The sequence below is a fragment of the Anopheles maculipalpis genome, chromosome 3RL (assembly GCF_943734695.1).
Source record: "Anopheles maculipalpis chromosome 3RL, idAnoMacuDA_375_x, whole genome shotgun sequence".
Lineage (NCBI taxonomy): Eukaryota > Metazoa > Arthropoda > Insecta > Diptera > Culicidae > Anopheles > Anopheles maculipalpis.
The window spans coordinates 52,758,744-52,781,146 of record NC_064872.1 but is presented as its reverse complement, the minus strand read 5'-3'; the positions used below and the strand labels follow the sequence as shown (position 1 = coordinate 52,781,146).

General features: G+C 44.7%; 5 protein-coding genes across 5 annotated transcripts in view; 2 read left to right on the top strand and 3 right to left on the bottom strand.

The window, feature by feature from the left end:
• Positions 1–22,403, top strand: part of LOC126561389 (tectonin beta-propeller repeat-containing protein) — a 445,867-nt gene that overhangs the window by 341,924 nt on the left and 81,540 nt on the right. The gene's annotated exons all lie outside the window — the stretch shown is intronic.
• The window catches only part of LOC126563311 (LITAF domain-containing protein-like), a 317,379-nt gene that overhangs the window by 249,127 nt on the left and 45,849 nt on the right, over positions 1–22,403 (top strand). The window lies entirely within an intron of this gene.
• Positions 1–22,403, bottom strand: part of LOC126562199 (protein arginine methyltransferase NDUFAF7 homolog, mitochondrial) — a 259,818-nt gene that overhangs the window by 231,957 nt on the left and 5,458 nt on the right. The gene's annotated exons all lie outside the window — the stretch shown is intronic.
• LOC126562272 (tubulin beta chain-like) lies at positions 1,386–2,714 on the bottom strand. Its single transcript, XM_050218732.1, has one exon. The coding sequence runs from the start codon at positions 2,712–2,714 to the stop codon at positions 1,386–1,388; it is 1,329 nt and encodes a 442-aa protein (XP_050074689.1).
• On the bottom strand, positions 17,456–22,402 carry LOC126561743 (uncharacterized). The gene is made up of 4 exons (XM_050218053.1): positions 22,262–22,402; positions 20,941–22,184; positions 18,235–18,413; positions 17,456–18,160 (listed from the first exon to the last, which is right to left on the bottom strand). Coding segments are annotated over exons 1-4 (2,130 nt in total). The 5' UTR covers positions 22,264–22,402.

Sequence of the window (22,403 nt, the reverse complement as noted above, 5' to 3'; positions counted from 1 at the left end):
TTAAGTTTTCCAATAAAAATTAACTGAATTTATGATTTCATTCTCTGCAGCACCGCCATATTACAGCCCATGGAGTGTAACAGAAACAGGTTGAAATATATTCGCACCCACGTGTCAGGTATGCCACAGTTTTTAATGAATGAAAATATGAGTCAAATTCCTGCTGGGTCAATTTTACAAATTTACCTTTTTTTGTCATTTTTTAAAGTTGTTGCTTGCACTGTAAGATTTCCTAGAAGTGAAGCTAATAGTCACAAAACGTATATACTTATTGGTTTTTGTTTTGTTTCGTAGAACACGCATTATTGCTCGAAGTATTAAATTTTCGTTCATCATGAGTATTTCCGTTAGCTCGCAAACATCCAAACAACCACTTCACCCTATTGTGCAGAAGCTTCAACGCAATAAAAGGACGATTTAGCTAGAAAAATGGTGTTTTAATATTGTCGTTTCCGAACACTTTCTTACAAAACCCCAGAAGGTTAAGCATTTTTCTCTGCTTAATTGTCAACACGTCGTGCTGTACAAGGTCCGGCCAGCCCGTAACCGCATGCCAACTGGGCGGCATCCGTTCCTAACCGACGAAAGATTAATTTTCCCTAAATGCAACCTCATATTTCATAAACCACCGGCCCACCCACAACCATCGGGCAGCAAAAGTACACTCAATTTCGCTAACCTATTCCACTCTGGCGTGTGCCCTGAAACGGATCGGTCAATATGTGTAATTAAAAGCCATTCGTCATACTATCCCTCCCACCCACCGACCCGACTGACTGCCATTTGCGATCTTCATCGGGTCGCCGTTTGACTTCGTTATAAGGCGCCTCGTTATAAATGATGTCGGATATTCATCGCTGACTCGGCACGGGAATTATTATATCTTGGCTGTACGTTGCTTCTTTCTTCACCGGAACGTTCCATTAGCTACATTGCGTTTTGGTGACTATCCGGTGGTCAACTTTTCCAGCAAGATATCTGTACGGCCGCTCGCTCACTGATCTCCCAAAGCGGTGGCACCGAAAAAAAAGGACACTGACACGAAATGATAATAAATTGCACATCCGAAATCACCCCCTTCGAACAATAGCCGCACAAGGCGTGGTAGTTTGATTTTGGCCGTAGTCTCGGGTGTCCCATCAGTCGAAGCTTTAGGTTGATAGGTTGCAAAATTATGCGACCGATATTTATACCTGTTTTTTGGAGAACCCAACAATTCCCAACCATTCGTGTCACTCGGTTCTTTACAAAGTTGGGGATGTTTGAGAGAACATAAATAAGTTCGTTTCAATATTAATAAATTTTACATTATTGTCCTCAGCAAAGAGAAATAGTAATATGATTGAGAATGTGCTAAAATTTATTTCCTAGCCATTAGTTCCATTCTATTCCTCTTCATCTTCATCTTCAACTTCATCCTTTACCTGGCCTTCCTCCTTGTAGCTATCGTACTCTTCCACCAACTCCGTCAGTTTACTTTCCATCTCGGTAAACTCACCCTCGTCCATGCCTTCACCGGTGTACCAATGCAAAAAGGCACGCTGTCTGAGCATGGTCCCGAACTGACCGGTGATGCGACGAAACAGCTGCGTGATGGACGTCGTGTTGGCAATGAACGTGGCCGCGATTTTCATACCGCGCGGTGGCACATCACAAATAGCCGATTTGACGTTGTTCGGGATGAAGTTACTGAACGATAGCTGCTTCTTCAGCCGCACATCACTCATATGCTCCTCGACCGTGCGTGTCGATAGACGACCGCGAAAGATTGCTGCCGCTGTTAGGAACGTGCCGAGCTGTGGATCACACGCAGCCATCAGATTGCTGTTGCTGAACAGCTGATACACCAGCTCCGGTACCGTCGTTTGGCGATAGCATTCCGAATCCCTTGCACACAGTGGCGCAATGCCAGGCACGAAAAAGTGTAACCTTCGGTACGGTACCATGTTTGTCAGCAGCTTCCTCAGGTCCGAGTTCAGTTGACCCGGGTACCGAAAGCTGCAAGTAATCCCGGCCATCGCCGATGCAATCAGATGATTCAAATCGTCCAAATCCGGTACCGGCATTCGAAGCGTTTTCACGCAAATATCGTACAAAGCTTCGTTGTCCAGGCAGAACGTCTCATCACTCGAACGAATCATTGAACTGAGAGCGAAGACGGAATTGTACGGTTCCACCACGACTTCCGATACTTTCGGCGATGGTATGACACTGAACGTGTTGGTGATCTTCCCCGCGAAGTGGTCCTTCAGTGTCTCCAGCAGTAGCGTCCCCAGCCCGGACCCGGTACCTCCGCCGATCGAGTGTACCAGCTGAAAACCTTGCAGACAATCGCATCCTTCCACCATTCGCCGTGTGCAGTCCTCTATCTGGTCCAACAGCTCGGCTCCTTCCGTATGGTAACCACGGGCCCAGTTGTTACCCGCACTCGTTTTACCGGTGATGAAGCTTTCCGGCGAGAACAGGCACCCGTAACGGCTGCAGCGAAGATAGTTCAACGTGCTTGGTTCCAGGTCGGCAAAGATTGCTCGAGGCACGAAATTGCAGCATGGTGACTCGTCAAAGTACACATTGATGCGCTGTAGCGGCAGGTAGTGTTGTCCTACAAACTGACCTTGTGTGTTTAGGCAGTGTTCGTCGCAAATGTACTCCCAAAAGTTTTCCGCCACACGGTTGCCGCACTGTCCCAGATGAAACACAACTATTTCTCTCATTTTTTCAGCAAAATTTTACAGATTTTTTTTTATTTTTTTTTATACTAATACCACTGTTTTAGAATTTTGCTACACCGACACTGCGAATTTTGTTTCCCTGAAAAAAGTTCTTGCATTCATAGCCTACCATGTTTGCCTCTAACCATGGTTGCATTATGGTATATTTCCGTACCAGATGTTATCAGATTTTTTTGTAGAAAAGCGTCTAGAATATTTTATATTATTTATTTTAAGCGTCAAGAAAGTTTTTATTTGCTTCCGTTTGTGGCTTTGAAATGAATTGATTCAGACTTACAATATAATAAACTAATTCAAAACAATTTTTGATTTGTTTTTTTTTTTTTTGTTACCGAGGAGGAAATCTTAATAAAGATCAAGTATTCGCCTGGCAACTATGCCCTTGGTACTGCCCGATTTTCGTGCCTTCGCCCTGTTACTAGATTGTCTCGGCGCAGCACTTTGATTAAATGGTTAGAAAAGTCGGGCATAGTTTATTTACGATTACCTGCAATCAGGATATCAATTCAGAAGTATTTGAGAAAGCGTTTCCTAAGTATTGCCTAGTTCTATCCCATGTGTAATTATCCTTCTCTTCTTCTTATTCTTTTTTTTTTCTTCTTCTCCTTCTTCTTCTACTTCTTCTTGATTTAACAACCTACTTGGTCACGCCAACCATCTGGCTCACTAGACTTGCCGATACCACGTAGTTGGGTAATCAATCCTCACTACGTAGGAACGGTTCGAAAGGGATTTGAACTCCGGTCCTGCCATGTGTAGACAGTGTCGATGTCGCCTCACCACAATGCCGCATGCGTAACTATATCGTTTTCAAAACTAATGTTACACAATTCAATGAGATAAAATATAGACCTCATAAATTCCATGCAGATATATCATTTTGAATGAATGCAAGTCAATATATGATTACAAGAGTAATATAATTCCCAAGGATGCAGAAAAAATTGCTAAATTTTTAAGGTAAAACAAGTTTTTTTACCTACTTTTCTTGAACTAAATTATTAATACAATTATTTTGATAAAAAATATTCAATTTACATAAAAATTACTTACAATTTCTGCTAGTTTAATTCTTTTCTTTAAGATATTCTCAACAAAATATATTTAATCAGTCGAAACAGCGGCGGAACTTCCTATAAGTGAACTAAGGGGCCGCGCCCCTACCCCGCAAAGGAGCCCCGAGCAGAAGCCCAAAGCGAATTGGTTGTTGTAAATTATGGAGTTCTGTTGTGTATTCTGGTAAATACAGGCGAACCTGATCTGGCCCCAAGAGAAGCATCGACGCACTCTCAGCCACTTAGCCATGACAGTAAATGGCCATAGTATGATATGTGTGTGTAACCAGAGTGAGTGAGTTAAGGAGAGCGCTGATCGTGGGATCGAATCATCGCATCCACGAGAGATCAAAGACGAGCTTCAGCAATTATCGTATAGATTCAATACAGTGCTCACAGCAAGTACCATAAACTTGTTACAAATGGAGGAAAATTTCTAAGAACATAAAAAAAACTGTTAACTACACGCTTTTAGTTTCGGAATTCTGGAATATATCCAGTACATAATGGTGAAAAAATAGGGAAAAATGAATAAATAACGACTTCGATCCCTCCAGCTGAAACTGCTGAAACTATGAGGAATATTGTAGAGTTTGTTTGTACAATTAGAATTCCAACAGCTAAAGTCTGTGACGACAGCAAGCTTATTTATATGACGCAAACAAGTTTCCTACTTATTTCCTCTGTGGTAAACTAGTTCCTAATTCAATTCCTACTAACTCATTCAAAATTGGCATTTATCTTAATACGATTTTGAATATTGATACATAAACTACATATTTTATTACCTACCGCACTGAACAAAGGCTGGTCAAACTGCTGCCGCTGCCAGTGTATCGTCTCCGATTGCGCACCGAGGACAGCCCGTCTTGCCTTTTCGCGCCGACCTAGATTCAACCTAGAAGCTATGCAACACCGAAGAGCACCGCTCAGCTCAGGCACACAGCCGAAAACGCTCATTTCGCACGGCCCTCCCTTATGGCTCGTTTGGAAGCTAGTACGCCCACAAACCTCTATTAATTCAGTGCAAAATTGATGTACCCTAATTACCTGTGATTAAGATTGATGCTGTTTACTTGTGAGTATTGCTGTTAGTATCGCTGACGCCGGCAGCAAATGGAAAGGATAAAACATTCAACAGCATCACAACGAGCCAAATGGGATCCGGTGTCCCAGAGTCCGCTGGGGGAATACCGTAAATTGGAAAGTTAATTATTCATCGGGCTCACCCGGAAAAAGCGACATGGCTTGTGGGTTTGATTTGTTGACCGTGGCTGCTGGCGGTGTTTTTTGGCGTGATGTATAGTTTTCTTGAGCGAAACTTCTTCGCATACGGAATGAGCGGCTTGTACCGGCTAGCGAAACTTATTAATTACACTCACCGAACACCCGGATTTACCCTTTGCCGGAGCACCGATGCCAGTCGCATTCAAGTGCTGGTGTTCGATTTCATGTGCTCGGGCTAGGGCAACCGAGCACGTCTATCGGGAGCAATGTTAGGCATTTGTGTGGTTTAACTTTTCAGGTCGTTGGGTAACGAGTTTTCTTGGGAAGTTTTGGTGGCCAGCTTTTTTAAGGCAACATCCTTATGCAAGTCATTATTGATGCTCTCTTATTTTCTTCAGCTAAGGTTTCTTTCGTAGAGAGTTTTGTTAAGTTTTGAAAGTTTTTCATAAACAGTGAAATCCTTTCTAACGATTATCTCTTCTGGAAAGGATTTTGCCCTTTCCTTAAATTGAAATTTCACATAAAAAATACTTCTTAAAACTGATTGAATCTTTTTTCATTTAGCTGCTTGCTGTCAAGTCAAATACATGTAGGAAGGTTTTAATTATGGGAGGTACTCAGAAGATCTTGAAAGCCCGTTTTCTTCTATGTTTGGAAAACATTATTCATACATGTCATAAGGAGAATGTTAGCGCGGCATCGATATTAGATCCTATCAATTGCAACGATTAATACGGAGTTTTAATCTATCGCTGAGCCATCAAAAGCTGTCACAAATGCCCGAACAGATTTATTTTATCTGTGATTTATGTAAGCCGATTCTCTATCAGAATCTGTGCTAGGAGCGGTAAACCATATAACTTTTTACTATTTGTTTAATTTATTTGATTTATTTATCAAATTCAACGGAACGCGTGACGCCCTTTTGAAGCGGGACAAAAAACATAGATTTTGTTGCAAAAAACGAATACTGTTGTAGGGTTTAGTTTTCGATAGCCGTTTGTGTGCGGTTTTGAATCAAAATTTACAATCTTCCAAATCGCCATCAGATTCGGAGATCTACGTCTCGATCTTGCACGAAGCGATTACAGCAGGACAATAGGCTAACAAGGAAAGATCGCACAAAAATTCCTCTGGGTGTTGCAATTCCACATGTTTAGCGACTCGAGGCCTTAATACTTCGAAGAACACCTGAACGGAGCAGAAACAGAAGAGGTTAGTGCAAGTAGCAGAACAAGCCAACAGCAGCAACAGCATCAGTGACAGCAACAGTGCAGTAGACGAAGTGCCTCCGCCATCTCTGGATGAGATTGTCAACGCCGAGAGGCTTACCGTCGAAATGCCCAAGCTGATCACGAGAATCTGGGAACAGGAAGAATTACCGGAGGAGTGGAAACTGGGCGTCATTCACCCAGTCTACAAAAAGGGCAACAGACTGGAACACTCGAACTTTTGTGCCATTTCAGTCCTTAATGTCGCCTATAAGACCCTGTTCCAGATCTTATTCTGCAGACTTGCCTCCCTTGCTACAGATTTCGTCGGCAGCTACCAAGCGGGGCTTGTAGGAGCCAAATCCACCACCGACCAAATCTTCACCCTTCGGCAGTTCCTCCAGATGTGCCGAGAGCGCCAGATCCCTACGCACCACCTGTTTATCGACTTCAAGGTGGCCTACGATACCATAGATTGAAATGAGCTACTTTCCTGGAAAGCTGATCCGGCTGTTAAAGGCCACCATGAATGGGGTGCAGTGCACAGTGAGAGTATCGAACATGCTGTTGGAATCGTTCGAATCTCACAGGACTCTGAGGCAAGAGCACGGACTCTCCTGTCTACTGTTCAATATAGCCTCGGAAGGTGTCATACGAAGCGCGGGGCTAGACAACAATATCCGCAGCACGATTCTCTACCGGTCTCTTCAATTTCTTGGCTTCGCCGATGACATTGACATCGTTGGCAAGACAACAGCGAAGGTGTGTGAGGCGTACACCCGACTGAAACGTGAGGCAGCAAGAATTGGATTGATGATCAATGCGACGAAGACGAAATACCTGCTTGCCGGAGTCTCTGATCGTCATAAAGCCCGAGTGGGAAGCAGCGTGTCAGTCGACGGCGACAACCTCGAGGTGGTAGAGGAGTTCTAATATCTTGAGACTGTCGTAACTTCGAATAACGATGTCAGCAGCGAAATCCAGAGAAGCATTGTTCAAGGGAATCGTGCCTACTAAGGCCTTCACCGTCTGCTGAGATCCAGAAGACTTCGAGACCGCACGAAATGTGAGATATATCGCACACTGATTCGCCCGGACCATCTTTGGCGGTGTGTTCGAGCATGGAGTGTGAAGGAGAAGGATGTACAACGAGCTTGCTAAGCTACACGGAGAACCGGACATCCTGACGGTAGCAAAGACCGGCAGGATGCGATGGCTGGGGCATGTTATGAGGATGCCGGACTCATGCCCCGCCAAGAAGGTATTCGTCAACGATTCCAGTTCGGCACGAGGCGTCGGAGAGCACAGGGAGTTCGTTGGCTGGATCAGGTGAAGAGAGACCTGTCGGAGATCGGGTGCCTACATGGGAAGCTGCAGCCAGGGATCAAACTTCCTGGAGATTTATTGTTGACCGGGCCATGCCACGACGACGTGCTCTTTAAAAGAGCAGGCCAACATGAGTGGTTTGCTCTTTTTATAGCACCATTATTCGAAATCGTAATACTAGTACTTAATACAATATGACCAAAGACAATAAACATCATACATTGTACTTGCCAGTCTTCACTAGGCAAATTTCCCCAGGTTCCCATCTGGACCATACCCCCATAGTGAGGACTGACTATCAACCAACTACGAGGTATCAATAAATCACTTAAGTCATTAGATGGCCTAGCCTGCATGACCTCGAAGGCCGTTAAGCCAAGAAGAAAAAGAACATTCTCAACAAAAAAAAATAACAAAAGTTCACATTTACTCAGATACAGGAAGTATTAATTTCTCTTGCAAGGGAAAAAGCCACCAACAGTTGACGCAACATCCGCAACAACCGCAACCCAACTTCAATCATAACCATGATTAACAACGATTAAACTCTGCCCAGAAAGTTCACGATCGTGTGTACCGTGTGTGAGCTCCTGCCTGGCGATGCATCCAACCGGCGGTGCATATGATTGGCTAATTAAGGGCATTATTCTTGTGCGTATAATCCTATTATCATCGCGGAAACACCTTCGCCCTACTAGCATCAAAGGAGATAAATCTGGCATCCGGTGAAATGGTACGATTTCCACCATTATTTACCACATCAATTCAATATTCATTAAATCCTACCCATTACACACCACCACCGCACCGATCCGAACGGGTCGGTCACTCAGTCTTAACGAGCATTTTTCCACCATCCATTCGATCCATCGCCGTAGTTAGCGGCTTTTTTTTGTTGCTGTTGTTTTCGTTGGAAAGATGGGGGACGAATCAACGGCTTGAACGTGTTAATGTTTCCTTTTTTATACGTGTTTTACTTCTCCGACGAACGGCCAACGAAGACGTAGTTAGTAGGTCTGTAGGTGGATACAATTTCAACCGATCCGTAAAACCAACCAAACCCCAAAAATGGGAAGCGTTGCGTTACCGGTTAGCGTTGAACGTTCGAGCGACAAAACGAACCGAACGATAATCCCTTAAAGCCCGGCATAACACTTTATACACCCCGTGGCGTTTTCGTCGAGCAGCGGTGTGACCACATGAAGGGAATTGCTCTGCATGTGTGGAAACCTCTGCCGGTGAACGCTACCTCAGGTGTCGTTTGAATTAAAATTACCGCACCCATCGCCCAGCGCGTCCACCGACCACCCATCAGCCACATTGGAGTGTATTGGAATTTTGAAAAATTTCAATCCTGACAAAAAAATTGCAACTTTCCGAGCATTACCTCCCGCCAGCTCGACGGGGCTTTCTGGAAAACCGGAACAGGAAACCGGAAAATGGCCTAGGATTCAGAATTCGACCGGAAGCCAAAGTGTGCAGGCAATTGGCAGACCATACACAAAAGCGATGGGGCAAAACTAGTCCGAAACGCCTCACCAATCTTCTGGTGGGCGGTTTCTGTGTGTGTGTGTGCGCGCGCGAGGCGTTTGCGCGAGTGCTCTCCGGTGTCGCTACTTGCGAATTAATTTTATTTTAATGGTGCTTTCACGAATTTAATTTCGCCGTCATTCACCAGACCGGGAAAGCAATCGGGTTGCGTGACCGAACACGCTCCCGGCAGATGGAACAAAGGGTCCACAAAAAATCGGGTTAAAATTGTCCGTAGGTGCCATTTGGTATCGATGGGATTTTTCTATACATTGCCATTTTGCTTCGTCCCCTCCCCAACCGGAAAGTACTCCGGTTCGGAATGGGAAGGTCACACCGGTTAGTAGCGGACCATTCGACGCTAAACGATATTGAACGGAACACAAAGTTTGTCCAATGTGCGAGACACGCTGCTGGTGCTGAAAAATCTCATCTTGCACGCCCGGCGACGGACTTTTTGTTCGCACAGTTTTGCAATAAAATGATACTACAAATTGTGTTTTTCGCAATCTTTCTCGGCGCCCAGGAGTAAATGGAACAGAATGGCATGAAGAAAAAAAAACCTCATCAACAGGACACTTCAAAGAAACTGTATTTTTGCGAAGAATCTTTTCATATGAAGATGTGCATGAAACCTGCATGAACATCAAATGTGTAGGAGATTTGATTGCTGCTTTAAATAAATAATACAAAGAAAAAAAATTTCAATAAAGTATAAGGAGTCTTTCACTTTAAATTGACTTTAATACAATTTTTTTTAAATTCTCGTGTAGCCTGTTTTGCCTTTTTGGAATGCAAAATGCCCAGGTTCTGCTAAAGCTACTAACATTTATGTCAATAACGATATATATCTTTGGTCGCGTGACACGTACCCAGGGGAAGGAATGGTTTGATAATGAGTGGATGATGAGTGAAGAACGCAGCGCGTACCCGCATGCTCCAGCGCGAGACCCGGCAGAACGTGGAACACTTCAGACGACAGAGGAGGCAGGAGAAGAAGCGCAGCTTCGAAGATTCGGACGAACAACTGATACAGCAGTTATCCTAGTCGGGGGAAACTCGCAAGTTCTACAGGATGTTGAATGTGGCACGGGGCGGTAGAAGAGATCAGTACTACAACAGCCAGCAGGACGATGACGAAGTGCCCCCGCCATCCCTGGACGAAGTCATCAGTGCCATCAAACAGCTGAAATGCAACAAATCAGCAGGCAACGATTGGCTGGTGGCCGAACTGTGCAAGGTGAGTCCGGAGAGGTTTTCTGCCATCATGTATCGGTTGATTGTTAAGATTTGGGATCAGGAAGAACTACCGGAGGAGTGGAAACTGGGTGTCATACACACGGTGAACAAAAAGGGCGACAGGATGGACTGTGCTAATTTCCGGGCCATCACAGTCCTGAATGCAGCCTATAAGATCCTGTCCCGAATACTCTTCTGCAGACTGGAGCCCCTTGCTACAGAATTCGTTGGAAACTACCAAGCTGTATTTGTTGGTGGTAAATCGACAACCGACCAAATCTTCACTCTATGGCAAATCCTCCAAAAATGCCGGGAGCACCAGATCCCTACGCACCACCTGTTCATTGACTTCAAGGTGGCCTACGATACCATAGATCGGAACGAACTATGGAACATCATGCAGCAGTACGGATTCCCTGGGAAGCTGGTACGGCTGCTAAAGGCCACTATGGACGGGGTGCAGTGCAAAGTGAGAGTGTCGAGCATGCTGTCGGAATCGTTCGAACTCACCGGGGTCTGAGGCAAAGATACGGACTCTCCTGTTTGTTGTTCAACATCGCTCTGGAGGGTGTCATGCGAAGCGCGGACTGCGACATCCGGGGCACGATTTTCACCCGATCTTTCCAATTCCTTGGCTTTGCCGATAACATCGACATCATCGGACGGACACCTGCGGCGGCGACGAAGACAAAATACCTGCTTGCCGGAGGCTCTGACCGTGATAGAGCCCGACTAGGAAGCAGAGAAGCAGTTGACGTTGACGATCTCAAGGTGGTAGATGAGTTCTGCTACCTTGATACGATCGTAACTTCGGACAATAACGTAAGCAGTGAAATCCGAAGGCACATTGTTCAGGAGAATCGTATCTACTACGGACTCCACAAACTCCTGCGATCCAGAAGACTCCAACAACACACGAAATTCTCGATTTACCGCACTTTGATACGTCCGGTAGTCCTCTTTGGGTACGAGTCTTGGACTATGCTGACGGAAGACACCAATTCTTGGCGGTGTGTGCAAGCAGGGCGTATGGCGAAGGAGAATGACCCACGAGCTAGCTGAGCTGTTTGGCGGGCCTGATATCCTGACAGTAATCGAAGCTGGAAGGATACGATGGCTGAGCTGGCCAAAAAGAAGAAGAAGAAGAAGAAGAAGAAGAAGAAGAAGAAGAAGTGTTGGCAGATTTAGGGCTCGGAAAATTCGAAAATTCAATCCCTGGATAGAGGCGAATCAGATTGGAACTTTATTGATGGAATCGATTGGGATTCGATTGGATTCGGAACCGATTAGGATTCATTATCTTATTCGTGTTGGAGGTAAAATGAGCTACGAAATCAAATAAAATGTTTTGTGAAAAAGTTTGTGGCGGAAAATTAAATGGTTCTGCACTTCGTGATTTTCTACAGAAGTCTTCGGTTCCACTCACGGTCAAGAATTGCTCCATCTGGTTGTAGGACTACTTCGGCTACTTTGTCCATGTGCAAACTTAAGAAGACTTAACGGGCTGGGTTGTCTGGTGTCGTTATCATGACATGATCGGCCACCTTAACGAGTTTAGGTCGATGTATGATATAAAGGACTAAGCTTGAATAATTTAAGCTACTGAGCTTTTTTTCACTTTTTAAGAGGGTCCAAGACTCAATCATAACTGTTTTACCTAAGACCAATCGAATCTTTACAGCAATTAACCTGTTTTCACCAAATCATTTGCTATCATCTTCTTGGCTTAACGACCTACTACTAGGTCACACCTGTCATCTAATGGCTTACTAGAAAAGCTAATACCACGTAATTGAATAGAACAGATAAACCGTCCGTATGTGATTTTAACCCCGGTTTTTCCCGGTGAAGATCACCGGGCCACCGAATCGTCACATACTCTATAACTCCAATTAGCGCACCAAGTTACGATGATCGTTAAGATAAAATTCCAATCTTGCAAAACAGCAAGCGTAACAAAACATTAAATATAGTTTCTTTTTATAGTATTTACTAGTTCCTTTTTGGCGGGATTTACTAAGCAAATAATGCCACTAATAAAGTTATAACGAAAATGCAAAATAAAACAATGCATGATGGATCACAAAGGATTCAAATCAGCAGCCCCATGGAGCTTACACAAATGAAGTACAGCTCAATTAGCAAATGCCATCGACCTTCGTAGCACATCTTATACGATCTTCACCTGTTGTCCCATGCTAGTGTGAAAACCATCAAGTACTAGAAAGCATGGTAATAATTGTAAAACAACGGTCCGGACATCACCATACGCTTTTTTAATTTTCGGCCAACCTACACCATCGCCTTGGTGGAGTGTATGTACGCAAAACGCTCTTTTGACCATGCTAAAGCACCACATGGTAACCGAGTGTCCGGAATGGTTAAACTTTCCATCGCAGTCGTTCTATTTCAGATCTCCGCCACCCGCCCGACAAGTGCCTTGCGCCGTGTAGTGAGAGGCTATCCCTTTTATTGAATAAAATATTAACGTGCCACGTATTACTTTTCGTTTCACGGCATTTATTTGTGCTTTCTTCTGCTGTTTTTTTTTCGGTAGGTTGTAGTAGTTGCTTTCTGTTCTGTTGTTTAATCTCCACTCCGTAAGTGCATTTCGACCGAAACGCCGATGCTTTCTATCGCACGACTGCTGCCCCATCGCACATTTGCACAATCTACGCTTTGTTCTCGGAGCACCGTGGCGTACAGCCACTTTGCCGCTTTAACTAAGCTCTCCACTTTCCAGCGCTTTACAAGCATCAGCAAAAATGCCACCAGGATATGAAAAATGCAAGAATAAACAACACAGCGCTAGGAACGGCACTGCGAAGGAAGACAACCCTCGGTACCGTACCGTACCTGGTGTAAAGTAGGATTCGGCCGCAAAATGGTGACCTGCTTCCCGCATATACAAAGAGGATGTGGAGAAGATTTTTCTCCGGAGTTCCAACATCCGACCGCATATACCGTGTGGCCCGGCAAAATCTTGCGACCCCCCCTCCTACAAACGAGAGTCTCCAGATATTGCAGTGTGAAACCGAGCTCGGTGTGTCATCGCGCGTTTTTCCCTATCTTATCATGCAAGTAGTAAACTTTTATCGCACAATGCTGGCTACCCAGTTTGCTCCTGTGCCGGGCCGAATCAAGCTGACACTGGGAATGCAGAGGTTGCTTTACCGAAGGCACGCCGACTGGCTCGTGCTGGGTTGACACCTGCGGTGCTTTCGGTACCTGGGCTTAATGCATGCCGTTCGCCAGTCCGTTCATTTCATGGCGTTATGCTTCACTATTTTTTCGTATATATATATTTTTTTTTGGGTTTTCCCATCTCGAGTGCGCACTCTTATCCAACCGCTATCGCTGTTCCCGTTTGCACTGGTTGCCTGCTATCGTCTAATCCTGGAACTTCGCCAAGTGAAAAGTTTCCTAAGCTAGATTATTGCATTATATATGCATCGTTCAGCGGCGGTGGTTCTTATCAAGCGCTTCGGCCTTTTGCTTACATCAAACGAGGCACAGGGGCTTGGGTCCTTTTTTTTGCTCAAGCTTCACCAATATGGTTTGCCTTTGTTTTTTCTTCCATTTTTTGGCAGATAAATGGCGGTGGATAAGTAGCATTCATCTTAAGCATATGGGGCACCGATTTTGTGTCGTCGGACAGTAAGGTTCCAAAAAAATCAAAATTTCCCATAACGTAAACTCATCAAAAGATTTGGAAATTTGTTTTCCAAGCAAACATATAAACACATTTGAATTCTTGTTCACAATTATTTATTAATATATTTGTTTTAATTCAAATTGTCTGCCTCTCTGGGCTACATAGATAAATAACTTTTATGGGGTAAAGGTAGTGGACTCTAGAAGGCGGGTTCGGAAGTGGGAAATAGGAAAGTTGAAGTCGAACAGCTCGTGATCTCTGTTGAAAGAGACGCAACATCTTAACCAAGGATCATTCTGGTCAAAAACCGAACGGCAAGAAGGGATAAATATGGGTGGTCTATCACGAAGTCGACGAGAAGGGACATACAGGGATATAGAAAATAAAAGTGAAGGAACGTCGAGTTCAGAAGAAAGGATACAGGCGATGAAGTAGGACTGCGCGTGCGAATGGCGGAATCTAATATCTATTAGACCCAACATACGGCAGCGGAAAGAATATGAGGGCACAGGAACTGTGTAACCGTGTAGAAATCTGCGGACAGCGAGGCGCGTAAACTTCCTCTGAACCCTCTCTATTTCCATACATAGCAATTTCTCCGGCGGGGTCCACACTACGCTTGCATAATCCAGAACGGAGCGAACCCAGCAACAGTACAGTGCCTTTAAACATAAAGGATCTCTGATCTCAGAAGCCATGCGGAAAATTAGGCCTAGTGCTTTATTAGCTTTATTATTTATTTATTTATTTATTTACAATTGAATATGACGGTCCAGTGCCGTATTGTCAGTATTAGCTTTATTAACTACATGGTTAATGTATTCATCAAATGAGAGTCCCTCATCCAACCAGACCCCAAGATCTTTCACGGTGCCGAATAAGGAGCAGTTCCATAACAGCCGGTCAGCAGAAGGCCTCCCGAAAGAGACTACACAACATTTAGGGGGGCAGAGCACCAACCCATTTTTCAAACACCAAACAGAAAAGTCACTAATAGAGCGTTGGAGAGATCGACAGTCGGAAGACGAAGACACGGGGAGAAAGATTTTTAAATCATCAGCAAAAAGAAGGTGTCCATCAGTTGGAAGAACATTGATGCAGTCATTGATGAATAGGGTAAAAAGGATAGGACTAAGTGCACTTCCCTCAGGAACGCCAGACAAGCCCACAAATGAAGATAAAAACGAGTGTTCCAATCTGTCTGAATAAGATCGATTCGCAAGAAAGGACCCGATCAAGGACAAGATTGGTCCTCCAAACCCAAGTCATGTGGCAAACTAGCAAAAGCTGCTTTGAAGTCAGTATATGTATAGTGTCTACTTGAAGTTTACAGACAATGTTGGATATAATAACAGACACATAAGACTTGTCGAGGTAGAACGTTTGGGCATAAAGCCATGCTGGTGCGGAGAAATGCAATTAGACACTACGGGAAGGATAAAGGATTGAACAAGGGATTCACACACTTTGGACATAGCACAGAGGATGGCAATGCAACGGAAATTGAACGCGACTGAACGATTTCCCTTTTTAAAAATTGGACAGATCCAGGCCGTTTTCCAGACGGCTGGAAAACTTCCCTCTCTGAGCGATCTTGAAAAAAGACGAAACAGAATTGGGACGAAAATTTGACATTTCTTCAAGACACATGGTGGTATGCCATCTGGCCCAGGTGAGAAAGATAATTTTAGTTTCATTAGAGCCCTTGAAACCGCATTTTCATCTATTTCTACGTTGTTGCAGCTAATGAAGTTACTAGACCTGTAGGCCAAAGCATCAGGGGGAGACACTGTACTGCTACATGGGTCAACGAACACGCCTGAAAAATGTCTCGCGAATAGTTCACTACAGCCAGCGGGAGGATCAGCCACATCATCGCCTAGAGAGATTGAGGAAGGAATGCCATTGGATTTGCGACGGGCATTGGCAAAACGCCAGAATGATCGAGGGTCAGAGGCAAATTTAGTTTGACGGCGCACTAGGTAAGATCTATAACATGCCCTATTAAAGATACAGTATGCCGTGGAAGCGCATTTGTACACGCGCATGGCATGCGATGAACAAGTGTGCCTAAAAGCAAGAAGTGCGCGCTTCTTGTCGGCTTTAAGAGCTTTTAGGGATCTGTTAGACCAAACCGCGTTGGGAGAAGGAGGCAAGAGAGGACAGCACGAGGAAAAGGATGTAAGGATAACATTGTTCAGTTGAGTAACAGCGTCGTCAATTGTAGGGGCAGATTCGATGAAATGTAGGTACACGTTCGCTAAGATTCGTTCAAGTCCAGAATAGTCAAGTCTTCGAATATTATAGCGTCTGATTTCGTTTCTGACAAAGTTCCTATGATTTTGACCGTTAGAGATTGTTGAGGTTAATGGAACCGATAGCTTCATTTCGAGTGCTGGATGATATTTGTCCAGGTTGATCAACGATGATGAGGATTCGTAAACTGTAGAGCTGGATAAGATTTCGTTAAATGCTGTTTGTTTAGTTGTGGAAGTTAGATTAAGTTGTATATAAATAAACCATGGTAGTTTTGTTCTTTTAATGAATCATGCTAGCATGGTTCTTGGCTGGTCGTGACTAGGTCACGGCGGCGCCATCGAATGGCTTGTTGAAACCACGAAGATTACTATGAGGGAACGGATGGAATTCGATCCCCGATCCTGTCATGTGAAGACCGGCGCCGTTGTCTCCTTTGCCATCGGGCCGTCCCCATGTATAATAAGTAAACTTTTTCTCAACACACAAATTCTGCTGCTGCATTGCATTGCCTCATGTAGTTTACTCATTCTTCATTCTGCTGATCAGGGAACGAATTAATCCTCAACAGCTACCACGAATCACGATCGTCTCTTTGCACAATATCGTCAAATTCACAATTCCCCAATTATATTGTTCCGGAAACATTAGACGACAAAGTTGCTCGAACATACTCATTTCTTCCTATAAGCGGACTGGGGTCCCCGGTTGGAATCGGGCCTCAGATGGAGATGTACAGGGTAGGAGCATCGTTTGTTATCAGCCAAACTACTACAAACACAATTTAGACAATCGTAAATAAGGTGCAATAATCATAAACTCTAGAATTTTAAATATTAAAACTAATCGAATGTTATTTATTTATATTCTTCCGGGAATTGATAATGATTATAATTATGAATATGAGTTTCAATTAAACTTAAGAGATAAAATTAAACGCGTTTTGTCGCATATCATCGCTCTCGCTTTCAATAATGTGATTAAACACTTGGGTAATGTTAAAAAGGATTTAGTATCATGTACCGTAATGAAATTTAAAATTATAATACAGCCGAAACAAATTGTCACGATTTTATGAGGTTTTGTTCATATACAAGAGCTCATCTCGCACATCCTGCCTTCACTACATGGATACAAACACTAGTCTGCAGTCCATTGATAAGTCAGAAGGCGAGAGTATAAGTGCGCGCGATTAGATAGTAATGTTGCTGGCGCGAGTCCTTTTTATATACCACCCGAGGCCATCGGAGGCATTACTCCTCGCGGCGGGTACCCATCGGAACGTCCCATTGGTGCTGGAGGTGGGGCAGAGAACTGATATCCTACACCGGCCGCATATGGTCCGCCTAGTGCCATGGCGGGATGAGCGTAAGCGATTGCGCTGGGCATTGAAGGTGTGGGAGCTAATCCGATGGCAGCACTGGCTGGAGCTCGCGTACGATCCGTATCGGGACGACGAGGAACGGAACCTTGCGCACTGTATCCACTTCCGGCGTAAGCTCCATGTGACTGACTGCCGTAATGTCCACCGTAATTACGGTCATCCACTCCGTACGGAGCAACCGAGCTCCCGGCCCCGTAACCATTCGAGCTCATGCCCATACCATTGGGAGCGCCACGAGATCCTGCACTAGAGTTGTAACCGCTAACGGGACGTGAGCCTCCATCACGGTGATCACGATCGTTTCGGTTGAACTCATCTCGACGGGGATACTTGTTATTGCGATCATCATTTCCATTGCGATATCCCCCGTCATCACGTCCCATCCTTGAATCACCGAACCGACCGCCACCTCCGCCTCCCATTCTTCCATTGCGTGGTCCCATGCCACGATCGCGGCCACCGCTCATGTTTCCACGCATGCGTCCACCTCCTCCGCGATAACGGCCGCTTCCACGAGCATATTCCTGTAGCTCCGGATTTATGTACTGTAGGCCAATGAAAATATTAACACATTAAGAGCCAGCAAAGCCTTGGAAACCTATGTTAAAAATGTTCCTACCTGGTTGGCATCCTGCAGCACACTGATAAGATCGGGTGCTTTAGACGAATTGGCCGGGGTAAAGAAGGTATACGATGTACCCTTGTTAGTTGAGCGTCCTGTTCTGCCAATGCGATGCACATAATCTTCGGTGTTGTTCGGAAAATCGAAATTGATAACGAACTTTACATCGTCCACATCTTCAGAAGGACACAAGAGTTTAGAACAATAAAATGTATTAAAATTTAAATTTGAAATATACTCTTATCGCAAAGATAGCTAAAGGGAAAGAATACAAATCACCCAAACCATGCCATGTATCTCCCAGAAGTACAGTCAATAGCGTAAAACCAACATCAAACGATGCAAAACTTACACAACATAAAACAGTTAGAAAATTCGGTCAGTCATTGCAATTGAAGGGTGTCCCAGCTTAATAGAAAATTGGTTATAGGAAATCAATGCCAGCAAGCCTTACGCTGTGCGTTACAGCACGTCTAGGGAAGAGAATAGAACGAATTCGCCACTGTATTGAAGCAATAGCAACATTTTAGCTCCATATCCATCTTTGGCGTCACACGGAAGCATTTGGAGCACAGGTAATCGCGTATTTGTATAATACTTTCGATATGAAAATTTCATTTAAGTAATTTTGGCTTTATCTATTTATATAAAATGGGAAAATAAGAAAATTTAAAGATTTGTCGCATAATCATAATTTGATTTTATGCTTCATGGTACTGATATCCATGGACAAGGATATCAACTAAAGATGGGAAAAAGTAGAAAAAAGGCGGAACTGATTCCGGACGATTTCACAAAACATCGGAACCAGTTCAGGACTTCCAACGATTCCGGATGGTACGGTTGATTCCATTCCTCTGGAATCACACATATCAACAATTGAAATTGTTTGCGGCATTGAAAACATTACACTTTGAACTACACCAAAATGCCGTTAGCTTTCAATCGAATACTATAGGAGGAAATATTTTAAAATACGCAAATACCCTGCTGTTCCAGCGTTTACCATTTTTTAGAGAAAAATAAACATCTACTAATGCGCGGACAGTTCCTTGAAGCAATGTGTTACATTCAAATGTATCTGCGTGCTTGTACTGCTTACTTTTCATACAACACGCCTGTCAGCCATACCATTCGCTATGCTATGAATTTGCTACACTATCTTAAAAGAAGCCTTATATTAAAGAATTCCTAATACTGAAGCTATCTGCAAATCGCTCGCAATATTGCGACATGAACCTGAACGTGTGCACCAACGAATGCAGAATGAATGAAACAGTTTCCCAAAAAAATGTTATACCTAACAGCAAACATACCTGGCCTTTTAACATACGGTCAATTGTTGGAAGAGTTGTGCTACAGAGGAGATGGCCACTTACCTATAGATATTGACTTTCCAGGCTGTCATCCCAAAACGTGCCATCTCCATCCATCCCACGCTGATCTCGTCAACGCCGCTTGACCGTATCTAACACAGGCCCTAACACGTGTCTCCACCATGGGGTAACATGATGCAGCCACTACTGTTTCTACGTGCACGTCGCCAATTGACTCCGTTGGCGATCATTAGGAGCCATTGGCGATGACGCGATGTCATCGAGTTTATAGGACGACGATCGCTTTGGTGTAGACGATCGGATGATTCTACCAGAACTGAACCTTGCGTGTGGTCAATTTTAATAGTGCTAATAATGAGACACCTATTTACTGCTAGGAACTGGCGCGCATTACGTTCACGATACGCATCTCAACTAACGTCGCAATAGATAAACGATCGGATGGGACGAATTCGCTAGATTCCACCCCCTAGAGATCCACCCAACACAGAACGGTATCCGGGATCTCGCGGCGATTGAAGGTTTATCTGGCCAGTGTCAGGCGAAAGGCGTGACTGATAAGTGAATGCTCGACGAACGGAACCCTACTTTTAACGAACGGAAACACATCGCATCGACAATCATCTTTAAACCGTGCCCCGCCAGTTGAGATGCAATTCTGGAAAAAGAAACAAGAATAAACGGAATATTTTCTAGCGTATTAACGATTGTCAAATGCGACTGGTAAATGCTGTGCTTCCGTCCCTGTGGTGGATTTGGATTCCTGGGAGCCATGGATTCCGCACGTCGAGTGCAAATGAGAACGCTTTGAAACATGCGTTACGTTGTTGTGCCGAGGGTTCGTTGCGAAAACACTGGAATGTTCCGAGCGAGAGATCCACCGTATCGTTTGCATGAGAAACGAAGATTAAGCTTTCATTTATGCAAGTTCGTTCTCGCACTGCCAACAACGACTGACCTAATTACTGAGTTACAACTAGTTATGGCTAAATTCTCATTTTTCAAGGAGCCGTATTAATCCGCAGTAATCCAGAGTAACCTTCAGTTGATTCCGCAGATAACTCCGGATTACTCCGAAGTCGACTCCAGATTTAACTCCGTATTACTCTAAAGTAAACTCCGGAGTTGAATCCGGTTTTTTATACGTAAGAGTCGGAGTGGATTTATGAATCCATTCCGGAGTTCCCACTATCAATTACAACACGACACATTTCAAACTAAAAATCAAACCGCACAGGACATTCTTTCCCTGAGCTACATAGCTACCCAAACATAAGAGCAACCAAAGGAAAAAAACATAAATACGACAGTTCTAGCGCGGCCGCGAGAGGCCGCTACGGGCCTACTCTGTAACAGTATTTCTCACCTAGACCGCGAGAGGCAACATCAGTGGCTACCAGGATGCCATTGGTCGAGCGACGGAATGTGTTCAGTACGTAATCGCGATCCTTTTGCGACTTGTCCCCATGGATACCATCCGCCCGCCAACCCTGCCGACGGATAACGTTTACGATCTTGTCCACCTTGCGCTTCGTTTCTACGAAAATTATCGTTTTGCCATCGTTCTGCGACGATATTTGCTCCAGCAACTTAAACAGACGGTTTTCCTTCTCATACTCCTCGCAGCAGTCTATTATTTGCAGAATGTTTTCGTTTGCGGCCAGATTTAGGGAACCGATGTTGATCTGAATGTAGTCCCGCAAGAACTCTTCCGCCAGTTTGCGAATCTCTTTCGGCCAGGTGGCGGACCACATCAGCACCTGACGGTCGGGGCGGATTTGTGAAATAATCTTCCGTATTTGCGGTTCGAAGCCCATGTCCAGCATACGGTCGGCCTCATCCAGCACGAGATACGTACAGCGCCGCAAGTTGGTAGTTTCGCGCTCAAGAAAATCAATCAACCGTCCCGGCGTAGCAATCACGATCTCCACCCCACGCCGAAGGTCACTTTCCTGCGGATATTTCGAAGCTCCGCCAAACACGCACGTATTGTAGATACCCATACGACGTCCAAAATCGTCGCAAACCTGTTTGATTTGTTGCGCTAGCTCGCGCGTTGGAGCCAGCACGAGCGCTATCGGGCCATCGCCCCGTACAATTCGCGGCTGGTTGCTGATGTGCACCAAGGCGGGCAAAATGTAGGCCAGCGTTTTGCCGCTGCCCGTTTTGGCGATTCCGACCATATCGCGTCCACTCATCGCAATCGACCAACCGACCGCCTGGATGAAGGTCGGTTCCTTAAAACTCTGCCGCTGAAACTCGTCCAGCATGTACTGGGGAAAGCCACTCTCGTGGAAGTGTAGGATCGGGGCAGGCACATTCTTTCCGTACACGGTAATCTCGTTCTTGTCCAGATACTGGTTCACCTCGGCCCGCGAACGGGTCAGAACGCTGCTAGCGGGTTGGAAGAAATTTTTCTGAAACGCTTCCAAGTTTACCTGATCCCATCGGATGCTACGCAAATTTTCTCCATTGCGCTCCATGCGATCGAAGCGCTTCTCCACCCGGCCACCATTGCGGTCGTTGCGACGCATCAAGCTGGATGTGGCTGCTCCAAAACTGCGGCCACTTCTTTCAGCGCTACGGCTGTCACGACCACCACGACGAATCCTGCGAGAAAGTTATGGGGAAAAGGCTAACACTCAGTTCTTTACCACGATTGCACTCAAGGCTGCACGGTAACGTACATGTTAAACGCTTAATTTCTGTCCAAAAAGCAGTGAATGATTACGAAATTGCTCGATCAAAGCACAGCTGGCTATTCGCAGCAAGATGGCGTACGATGTTGAAAATCTTTTGTTTTGTCCACAACTCGATGACGTTTGAACA